At 41.2% G+C, this 11,957-nt stretch overlaps 1 protein-coding gene across 1 annotated transcript; it reads right to left on the bottom strand.

The window, feature by feature from the left end:
- Positions 1–8,714: 8,714 nt before the first annotated feature.
- LOC138911636 (uncharacterized) lies at positions 8,715–11,077 on the bottom strand. Its single transcript, XM_070211017.1, has 3 exons — positions 10,154–11,077; positions 9,585–9,816; positions 8,715–9,532 (listed from the first exon to the last, which is right to left on the bottom strand). The coding sequence occupies exons 1-3, from the start codon at positions 11,075–11,077 to the stop codon at positions 8,715–8,717; spliced, it is 1,974 nt and encodes a 657-aa protein (XP_070067118.1).
- Between the last annotated feature and the right edge of the window lie 880 nt (positions 11,078–11,957).

The following is an 11,957-nucleotide window of genomic DNA, read 5'->3' as shown; positions in this document are numbered from 1 at the left end:
ATTCTGCACAAATTTTTTTATTTCAAAAACCTTATGCAAATTTTTGATTTGTAAAAAATTTTAACCACATTAAGTTTCTAACCAAGTTAAAATAAACAGAAATTTTTTCAACTGGTTCACCCTAATAATGGACATTAGTTACTAGCAAACTTCACTTACATGAGTTTCATATTTCCTCGTTTGAAAGAATACTAGCAGCTGATGGTGGCCGATGCGGGGTGCAGCGCAGTGATGTAGTTTTTCGTTCATTGTAGCCTTCGCTGGTCAAATGTTGGAATTTCCTTTAGTTTTGTCTCTTATGAAATATTTTGGTTGTTTTCAGAGTTTATATCGCGGCGTTTGCACTACGATTTTTTGTATTACTTTTTTTTTTAATTTATTTGTTAATTGTCACCGCGGCGATGGTAATACGATGCATTTATTAATAATTTTCGATTTTTATCGCAGGTACTTCGACCGTTGGGCGCCAGTAACAAATCCCTGTTTTGAATATAAAAAAAAATTATTATAATATATAATTAAAAAGCGCAGAGCCGCTTGAATTTATTGACTTTAGCCGACGCATGTATTCATTTTATATGTTATACATAAAACGACTTAGATAAGTTAACCACTGACTATTGGTGTTTGCTGACCCAGCGTTCCAGAGAAGCCAATGACCAGAGTCATGATCGCGACGGATATGTCGCAACTATGTTGCCGTCCGCGACGGTCATTCGTCACCACACACAAGGCGCTAACGCTGCACTTTTGGTGGCAGAGACGACGACTCTACGACAGCGACGGCGGCTCCGTGGTAGCGACGGCTACGTAGGCTAGCTTTGCTTATTATAAAAAAATTTTATTTTATCAGTCCAAGCTTGGACATGAATAAAGCGAGGCATACCGTTCCTAAAATCACTAAAATCTTTGTTTACTCAACTGCATTTGTAAATGCAAATAATCAAAACATATTAAGCTGCATTTATAAATGCACTAATTTATATAAAGGACAGTCACCGAAGACTGCACAGGCTTAGGTTTAGTAATACTCAATACCAAAATATAAAATCAGATAAATAAAAGTATCCGGAGAGACAAGAATAGTCGCTGCTACCCAAACTTAAAACGTGCGTTATAACTAATCCTACATAGCGTACGTGACTCAGGTCAAAATCAACGTGGACATGAGGGAAGAACAACAGCAGCAACGGCAGTAACAACAACAGCAACAGCGGTAACAACAACAAAAGCAGCAACAGCAGTAACAACAACAACAGCAGCAACAACAAATAAAAAAACAAGTAAGAGGTTCTAGTCGGGAGCTCCCGACTAGGGAATACCCTGAACCCTCGCATTCCAACAACAAATAAATTAAAAAAAAAAGGTCCCTTGGCGGGGTTCGAACTCGCAACTGCCCGCATTACTTGCTGTCGACTCTACTCAACAGAAACACCAGCAAAAAAAAAAATACTTTCCCCGGTAGAGCTCGAATTCGCGACCGACTGCACCACTTGCTAAGCAGCCACACCAACAATTAAGTACTTATGATAAAAACGGAACTAAAATAGCATTACAGAAAAAAATCGCAATTACCATGCTGTTAGAATGCGAAGTAGACGCGCATAAATGTGTATGTGTACATGTATACAGAAATTCTTAAAGCTGCTGCCACATTCAATTGCGCAGTTGCATATAACTTTGGTGTTTTCTTAACCGATCTTTATGAAATTTTTTACAGTATATCTTATTGTACCATAGAATATTTGTATATTCTGAAAATGTCAATTGCATTTAAATTGTGGCTTAAATTGGTTGGCAATAAAAGTTGGGTTATTAACTTGATTTATAGCTGTGCGGTGGTAGCGGGGAGGTGGCGATAGGTATAAAATGAAAGATACTTGACACATATATTATATTCTAGAGGCCACATATTATGTTTGGTGACTCTAGCTCTTATCATTAACAAAAACAAGATATCGATTTTAATCGATTGCTTGGAAACGGAGTAAGTTATGAATTATCGGAAACAAACTCGATCTGCGCGGGGACTTGGAGCACCTACATCTTCAATGTCTAGTCTTTAGATCTTATAGGTTCTGAGATCCTTGTTCATACATACGGACGGACGGACAGACAGGCGGACAGACGGACATGGCTAGATCGACTCGGCTATTGATGCTGATCAAGAATATATATTCTTATGGGGTCGGAGATGTTTCCTTCTGCCTGTTACATACATTTGGATGTTGCACAAATACAATATACCCTTATACCCATTTATAATGGGTTCAGGGTATAAAAACACGAAAGTAAAAAATTCGCGGCAACAGAAAAATCGAGTAATAAACCTACAAGAGGAACTACGCGCAAAACTAAAGCCACAATAGGCTACTGGACCAAGTAGAATACGTTTTGTGACTGCAGCCAGGTAGTTTATCGTAGTGTACTTGATTAACCATAGTGTCAACAGAATCATGTAAGTGACTTGTGATGCGAGAGTAAATATATTGAATATAGTTTCAAGCCGATGCGCTAGTTCGCCGCATGAAACACATCATATAACTACGTTTTAAAAAAAGGAATATAAAGAAATATATAATAAATAACGCTTTTATAGACAACACCAGTTTCGTTAATCCTTATTTGCAACAAAAGTATGCAAAAGGAAACCTATTTTGGGAATTTTTTTTAGACGTCAGTTCGAAAATACTTAAATCACTCTGTGAACGGTTTTGCTTAGAATTTTGTTTAGGTGCGAATGAGTGACTGTGACTCCGACGTACACGATCAGGGACACCACGACAGCGACGATAGTGTTTTTGCCCGTTTAATAGGAGGCTACATTACAGATATAAAGGTGAGCTGTTTTAACTGAACCAGACATAAACACTGATTTAGCCATGGATCCTGAGCAGTTACACATGATAATTGATGCCGCAGTGCAGAGCGCGCACTCAGCACAAGAGCATATGAGTCGTGCAACTTAGACAATATAAAATTAAAAACGATATTTTCTTTATACTTTTAATCTCTCCTAAATATACTCAATGGCTACGAACAAAGCGATAGCTGAAGTTTATTTACGAGACCCATTACCATTCTTAGAGAACAACAGGAGGAGTTTGATATATCCTTCAAGTGCCTTAACAAAAGTGCACCGATTTCAAACGACACAAAGTTAAAACATGTTAAAATTCTTGTACAATACCAGCCGTCAACTTATATGTGACAATGCAACAACATTTACGATTTGCATTTAACATAGACAGTTGCTCTATTAAGCAAGCTAAGAAAAAATGTAAAAGGAATTTCGGAAAAGCATTATATAATAATATTCCTTTTAAATTCTCTTAAAAATTCAGCGTCATTCATTGCCAGCTGATACTAAACCATCAGATTCCAAAGTAAATACCCAATCAATTGACAAAACAATAACCCAAACAGCTATAAGTAATCTCAAACTAACATCAACGCTCTTACCAGAGTTTGATGGATAGGCAGAAAACCTACAAAGCTTCAAAGATGCTTGGAGTCTTATAGACTCACTAAGAAGAATATAAAGCAACAGCAGTCCTACAAAGACAAAACTAAAACGCCATGCACGAAACTTGACAAGCGATGAAAAAATAATTGCCGAAATATCAAATTTATCAAGAACGGTAAAAGAAGAATAAGTTGAAGTACTATCAGCTAAACTCCTAAACCTACAGCAAAAGAGCAAAACTGGCAACACTTATACACAAGAAGTTAAACTACTGGCAAAACCTGATGATGGCTTAAATTCAGATTTAGCCACCAAATATAGCACAGTCCAAGCTGTAAAGGTCATGTCCAAGAACTGCGCTATAGATAAGGTTCAACTTATCATGCAAGCAGGCACATTCCATAACATGAATGATACCATATCCAAATTTGTCGATAGTTGCACAGACGCAACTGAACCAACTAATACTGTCCTTTATTACCAAAATTACTCTCCGCGTGGTAGAAACCGTGACAGAGGTAATTATAGAGGGCGACTATACAACAGAGGCGGCTACAGCAATAACAATAATAATGGTAAAAAAAAAATCATAATAGAGGCGATCTTCGAGGTAGCTCATATAGAGACGGTTTAAACAAAGAACCCAGACAGCAAAACCGGATGAAGGATGCCATATATAAATTGGTCGATAGTTGCACAGAAGCAATCGTACTAATACTGTCTTTTATATGTGAAAAATTATGTGAAATGCCAATTAGCAAAAACCACAACACACACTAAAAGCGCCAATGATATTGATGAATACCACAAATACTCCATTTTATACTGTTCAAATAGACACAATCGGTCCATTGCCTCGTACAGAGAATGTCAATGAGTACGCAATTACTATAATATCTCTCTCTAGATATAATACCAGTAACAGATAAAAGTGCAAAAACAGAAGGTAAAGCAATATTTGAATCTTTTGTATTAAGGACCGTACTATGAATACGTTCATAACGGACATGGGTACTGAATACAAAAATTCGCTTATAAATGGCCTGTTCAAGTATATGAATATAAGTAATATACAATCAACATCATCACCTAACTTTACAAACAGTAGAAAAAAGTCATCGAATTCTTAACGAATTTATTAGCTCATACATTCCGAGTGACAAAGAAGATTGGGACATGTGGTTGAATTATTTCACATGTTATTTCTCCACTACACCATCGACATTGTCCATACGAACTTGTTTATAGTAGATTACCAAGTTAGTTCTTAATATTTAATAACTTAACTAAAGTTGACCCTATATATAACATAAAGGACTACGCAACAGAATTTAAGTTTAGGTTAGAAGTAGCTTTCATCAAAAGAGAAGCTCAAAGAGATACTTTCAAAAGAGTAAAAACAAGTAGACTTAGAAAAAGAAAAAAAGATAGAATACGATAATAAACTAAATGACAAAGAACTGGAAATAGGAAATTTAGTTCTACTAAATGACGATACAGCGCATTACTTAGAAAATAAATATTTAGGCCCTTACAACGCTATAGGCATAGAAGATAGTAAAAAGTAAAATAGATGTAGGAAAAAGAAACCCCAAGTAATAAGTAAAAACAGGTTAAAATTATTCAAAAATAAGCTTAGCTCGAGAATAAAACATAGTACATCCAAGGCCTGATCGGCCACAAAGTAACTATCAATATATAATTACAAAAATATATACATGCGAGAATTAAAATAACTACCTTAACAAAAATTTTATTTTATAATGCATTCCTTATACAATCAGAACTAGTAAGAGTTTCTAGACGAGAGCTCCCGACTAACGAATACCCTGAACCCTCTTATTCCAACACGAAATATATTAAAAACTAGTAAAAGTTTCTAGTCGGGAGCTCCAGACTAGGGGATACCCTGAACCCTCTTCTTCCAACATCAAATGCATTCTATTCTATTCTATTTTAGAAACTATATGTTAAGATTGGTGTCTCTAGCTATTATTATTTACCCAATTTGCATAAAAAACGGGATGCTGATATCGATTTTTATGGATTGCTTGGAAACGGAGTGAGTTATCGATTATCAGAAACAAACACAATCTGGGCAGGCACTTAGAAAACCTACATCTAAAATTTCAAGTCTCTAGCTCTCATTGCGTTCATACATACGGACAGACGGACTGAAGGACAGACGGACAGGCAGACAGACAGACGGACATGGCTAGATCGACTCGGCTATTGAAGCTGATCAAGAATATAAATATACTTTATGGGGTCGGAGATGCTTCCTTCTGCCTGTTACATACATTTGTATTTTGCACAAATACAATATATCCTTTTTACCCATTTTCAATGGGTTCGGGGTATAAAAATTAAAATGCATGATAAAATATATTAGACGAAGTCGTTAGAAATAGTGACGTAATGAAATTTGTAGAAATAACAAGTAAAAAATAACAAGTCGGGAGCTCCCGACTAGGGGATACCCTGAACCCTCTTCCTTCAACATCAAATGCATATATATGTTTTATTTTAGAAGCTATATGTCAATTTTGGCGACTCTAGCTCTTATTATATACCGAAATTGCCCAAAGAACAGAATATGGATATCGATTTTTATCGATTGCTTGGAAACGGAGTAAGTTATCGATTATCGGAAACAAACTCGATCTGCGCAGGCACTAGGAGCACCTACATATAAAATTTCAAGTCTCTAGCTCTTATAGGTTCTGGTTGTGACATATGTGCTGTGTGCAACAGAAAGAGGAACTTCTGCAAAGTTTCATTAAGATAGCTTTAAAACTGAGAGACGAGTTCGCATAGAAACAGACAGACGGACAGACGGGCAGACGGACAAACGGACAGTGGGACATGGCTATATCGACTCGGCTTTTGACGCTGATGATGAATATATACTTTATGGGATCGGAGATGTCTCCTTCTATGCGTTAGACATTTCACGACACATTGACCAAACATCCTCCCCCCGTTGGAAGGAAAGGGACTTTCAACATCATCCTGTTTTGGCAGCAAACACAGTACGACTCTGCGTATGACTCCATTTGCAGTTTGAAGCACTGCAACTCTAGATACCCCATCAGATCCCGAGATCAGCTCTAGAACTCTAGCTAGCTCTAGAACGCTAGCTCTAGGTTCTCATCCTTTACAAGGACGACATAGTTGATGGAGAATCCTGGCTGAGGAGTGCGCCATTTGGAGCGCTGTTAAAGAAGCGTTAAATACTTTTCGCGCCAACGGGCCCAAAGTACTTGTTGGAGGTATGTGACGCGCTGAAAATAGCTAAGCCGATTGAAATTAAGCTTCCTTAGATCACGCTCAATGCATACATACCTCATAACGAAGATGGCGCTGTACCCAGGAAGTGTGCGGGTGTCAAGACGTCAAGATCAACGGGATGCTCTGAAAATGGAAGTAATGGACGAGAATTAATAATAAGAAGAGCGTGCGCAGCGAATCGAAGTCCAAGATGGAAGGGCCGACAGAGCGATAAAAATGGTGCTTCGCAGTCTTCACAGCGGCTTCCCATAGCACGCCAAAGTGTGGAGAGCAAGGAGGGATGAACGACCATTCAATTGAGTGGGAAAGGCAAAACTCGTGAACAGCTTTGACATGCTTGTCACTCAGGAACAGGCGGCTCAGATCTGACAGCTCATTCTTAGTGCCTACGAAGTTTGTCGCATTGTCAGACCAGATCCTTGAAGGTCGAGTGCGAGTCAGGATGAACCATTTTAGGGCTTTTAGAAACGACATTGTAGACAAGTCCTTTAAAAGCTCTAAGTGTACTGCCTTTGTAGCGAAGCATATGAACAGGCTAATGTAGCATTTCACGGGATGCCTGTTGCGGACTTCGCTCTTGTAGAAGAATGGTCCACAGTAATCAACGCCAGTGACCATAAAAGGATACGATGTTTCTAGACGATCACCTGTTAGATCTGCCATTATGTGCTCTGCCAATCGTGGCTTGGCACGAAAACAGATTGTGCATAACGACCGCCGAAGACCCAGTATTGGAGACGAATCGAAGCCAATACGGCGCGAGGTCCAGCATGCAAATTCCGTTTGTGAAAGTGGATTATTATTGCTCGGGTCACAGGATGCTCGCGAGGCAATATAATCGGATGTCGCGCTGAGAAGTCCAACGACGAATTTTTCAGCCGTCCACCGATCCGGAGTAAGCCGAAGTCGTCAAAGAATGGCGCGAGAGAGGCCATTGAGCTAGACCGTTTGGCGGGCCTTCCTTCCATCAATGCCTTGTAGTCATCGCCAAGAGTAGCAATTTGCACTGACCGCAGCAACAGATGTGTGCCATGATGCACGTGGCTTACAGTTAGCTCAGATCCTCGGATTCGATTTACAAACTTGTAAGTGTAAACAAAGACGCGTTGCAGCTTGCAGAACGAATTGATGAACCGAGTAATATCTTGTGTCGGAGTTCTGGCAAGGATTCGAGAGGTTCACAGGAGGCAGGTCACTCTTACTTTTCTTTTCTGAAAAAGCTCGGGCCATGGGCCGATAACGGAGACCTGGAAAGCTCACTGGGCAGCGCTCCTCGTGAAATTATATCCGCCGGGTTTAATTCAGTGGGAATATGATGCCATTCCATGCCAGTGGTGAGCTCTTAGATGGCTGCGACCGGATTGGCAACGAAAATATTGAATTTGGAAGCATCATTGCGAATCCAAGCCAAAACTACAGCAGAGTCTGACCAACAGTAATAACGACAGTTAAACACTTTCGCTCAGAAGAGAATGCAGCTCCGCAGAGTTCCAGCTTTGGTACAGTGATGGTTTTCACAGGCGCGACACGCGACTTGGAACACAAGAGACGTACGCTTTTGTTGCCATGGCACTTTGAAACTGTAAAGACGCATGCTTCATAAGCGCTCAGGCTGGAATCACAAAATCCGTGAATCTCAACTGTGCTGTCTGATGAGAGTACACGACGGGCATACTGAAATTGCTGAGCCAGGTTGTGCTTAAGTGTACAGGGAAGCTCTCATCCCAGTCCAGTTTTTCTCTCCAGAAATCCTGCTTAAACATTTTAGATATTGTTATAGCAGGACCAACAAGACCGAGGGGGTCGTAAAAAGAGCAATTGAGGAGAGGATTGATCGTTTTGTCAGTCTCGAGGGTAGCCTCAGTGGAGAAAAACAGTCTGAGACGGGATTCCAAACGAGGCCTAACGTTTTCTGGATATCGCTGCCATCATTGAACTTAAGCAGCGATTCTCTATCCTATACCGGTATGTCTTGGAGTACAGTAGCGTCGCCAAAACGCCATTTTCGAAGCTTAAAGTAGCCCTTGGCGAGTAGTCCAGACGTTTGCTTCAATATCTCAACTGCTTCCTGAACACAGCTACCACCTAAGATGAGATCATCCACGTAGAAATCCCTTTTAATAATGTCAGCGCCAATAGGAAATGCCTTCTGCTCATCCATGGCCAGTTGGTGCATAGCCCGCACTGAGAGAAACGATGCTGGTTTTGTGCCGTAGGTGACGGTGTCTAATTTGTAAGTCTGCATCTTCTGATGCTGAGAATCACGCCACAAGATACATTGAAGATAGCTGTCTGCTGGTTCGACTCGTACGCATCGATACATTTTGCATATGTCACCTGTGAGGGCGACTGCGAATGTACGAAAACGCATCAGTATCGAAAACAGTTTCGGATGGATGGTAGGACCTGCCATCAGTGCATCATTCAGCGAGTGTCCAGAGGTTGTACCTGCTGGCCCATCAAACACGACCCTTAGCTTGATTGTAGTACTATCCACCTTCAGCACGCAGTGATGTGGCAGATAGTATTGATAGCATTGGCCCAGTGCAGCTAAGCTAACAAGTGACATATGATTTAAGTCAGGATATTCCTTGATAAATGCTGCATACTGGGTTTTCAAAGTTGGATTGCGGTCCAGTTTCCTTTCTAAATTAAGGAATCGGCGAAGCGCCTGTTGATAGGAGTCACCCAGCTGATCCAGGCTTAGTCGAAGCGGTAAGCGAACTGAATACTCGCTAGTCGGCCTGAAAGTGTGCCCCGCAGTCACGCTCCTCCCTGTTTGGTGATGACTCAGGCTTGGTACAAGATTCCAGCTCCCAAAACCGACGGCTTAATTCGTCAATCTGTGCATTCGTCTGCAGATGCGAGTCTACCAGTAGATCTGGATTCATCACTAATCGCCTAGCCACGAGCGATGATTTTCCAGCATGTGGAGCACCTCCAGTCACGACCCAACCAAAGCGAGTCGTTTGCAGTATCAGTAGACCAGCAACTAGTTTAATCTGGCCAACGCAAAGCAGATCGAAAAACAGACTGGCTCCGATCAACGTGTCGATTTGCTGAGATTTGAAGAATATAGGATCAGCTAGTTGTATGTTTGACGGAATGTTCCATTAGGGAGGGTCAAAAGTGAAGCCAGGCTGATTATCGGTGATGGATGGTGCAATCAATGCCGGGATGCATGTGGAGTATTCAGACACTCGAGATTGGATATTGATGTTTACCGAAAAAGCATCTGACGAAAACGCTGCATCACCAATGCCAGAGACGACTGCTGTGGACTTGAATTTGCGCAGCTGGAGCTGATAAGCCAAACCGAGAGGTGATGATGTGCAATTGCGACCCAGAGTCGAGCAACATACGACAGGGCACCAAGGAGCCAGCGCGATTTTTTACATTGATGACGGCAGTGGCAAGTAGGACGACATCGTGCTTAAGATGCTGGTCGATGGAGAGTGTCGACGATGAAGTTACCGCCAGGATGTTTTGAGATGACGTATAAGTTTCGGATTCTTGGACATTGTGTGAGCTAGAAGCAAAGCTGTGACTGCTTCTGTTGCCAATATGCAACAGGCTATGATGTTTGCTTCCACAGACTCTGCAAGTGCTGGAACCACAGACTCTCAGCTGATGTCCCCTTTGCAGGCAATTAAGGCACAGCGCAAGCCGTTTGGCTTCATGAAGGCGCAGCGAGGGCGATAATTTTGCGAATTGCAGTCTTTTATAAATGGAGTGGCCTGCGGCTTCACAAAATACACATGCATATGTTCCATTCTTGGTCACCACAAACGTTCTTCTACTACTGTTGTCCTGGCCCACCTGCGAGCCAGGCGTGTACATTGCCGTCGCGTGATCCACATTTTCCAGCCTTTGACAACGCTTCTCAATTAACGCTGTAAGCCGCTCACATGATGGTATGACGTCCAACGGCGCATCATCCTCCCAGCTAGCTTGCGTGGCGCTATCTAGTTTTTGCAGCAGTGTGTGAACTATGATGCAGCCGGCGATCTGTTTTACACTGCCCATCGATTTAAACGCACGTAAATGAGAGTTGACCTTAACTGAGAATTCGCGCAGTTGTGTCGTCGCACCGTTATCCACCTTTCTTAAACCCAAAATTTCAGCAATATGTGCCTGAAAAATAAGACGGTTGTTATTGAAACGCTTATCAATCAGCTCTAAGGCGACAGCATAATTAGCGTTTGACATTTGCAACGAGCGAATTGTATCCAGCGCTGTTCTTTTGAGGCATGACCGTAGATGCTGAAGTTTTTCAATGTTGGTCAAATACGGATCCTTATCAATGACCGTGGTGAACATATTCTAGAAGTCAGACCATTCTGTGTAGCTTCCACTTAACTCCGGCAATTTAAGTTGAGGCAATCGAGAGTGGTTTGGAACAGCAAAATTAGAGCCCGGATCATCGGCTGCGGCGGAATTGAAAGTGGAGCAATGTGGAGTCTGCTAAATCTTGCTTCGATTTCCGCGCTCGCGTTGAAGGGACACTCGTAGCCGCGTAATGGTTGACTCAAAGCTTGACTGAAGATCCTCTTCAACGCTGGCCTGACTCACATCCAACAAACTATCATAGATTGTTTCGAATTTCGCCTGCAAGTCAGATGCCATGCATATGTAATGTTCCAGTTCGTAGTCATCAACATCGCGAAGTCGCACGGGATCAAGTTCAGAGAACAATCTATTGACTCGATCACTTAAATTCTTAATCTTTACTTTAATAACTGCAGCCTGTGTTCCAACCGCCGCTTGATTAGCAAATGTCGCCTCATTTTCATTTGCACTTGCATCTTCATCAAACATTGTTAATGTAGCGCGCAACAAAGTTCACACAGCCGAACTACAACACAAAATTTGCGCGCACAATTGTTTGTTCGAGCGAGATAGCGTATAGCCGGCTAAAGCGCGCAACGATTAACGGCGATTTTGCTACGGCGTCTATGTACAACGTTTGCATATGTACAAGCATGCGGTTAAGTACAGTTATCAGAGAGATTTGGTTAAATTGATCACTTTATGTTGAGGCTCGCAGCACTTAACGCACAACCCTTTGTAAATATGCGCAATGAAATTATAAAATGAAATTATAAAACAAAATGCGATCAGAAGGTTGCGTGTTCAAATCACGTCGGGGTCACCAAAATGTGTAGTTACAAGCCTTTATGCAACTAATTAATTAGCACTG

This window comes from Drosophila virilis, unplaced genomic scaffold (genome assembly GCF_030788295.1).
Source record: "Drosophila virilis strain 15010-1051.87 unplaced genomic scaffold, Dvir_AGI_RSII-ME tig00001758, whole genome shotgun sequence".
Lineage (NCBI taxonomy): Eukaryota > Metazoa > Arthropoda > Insecta > Diptera > Drosophilidae > Drosophila > Drosophila virilis.
This window is presented reverse-complemented; position numbering and strand designations above follow the sequence as displayed.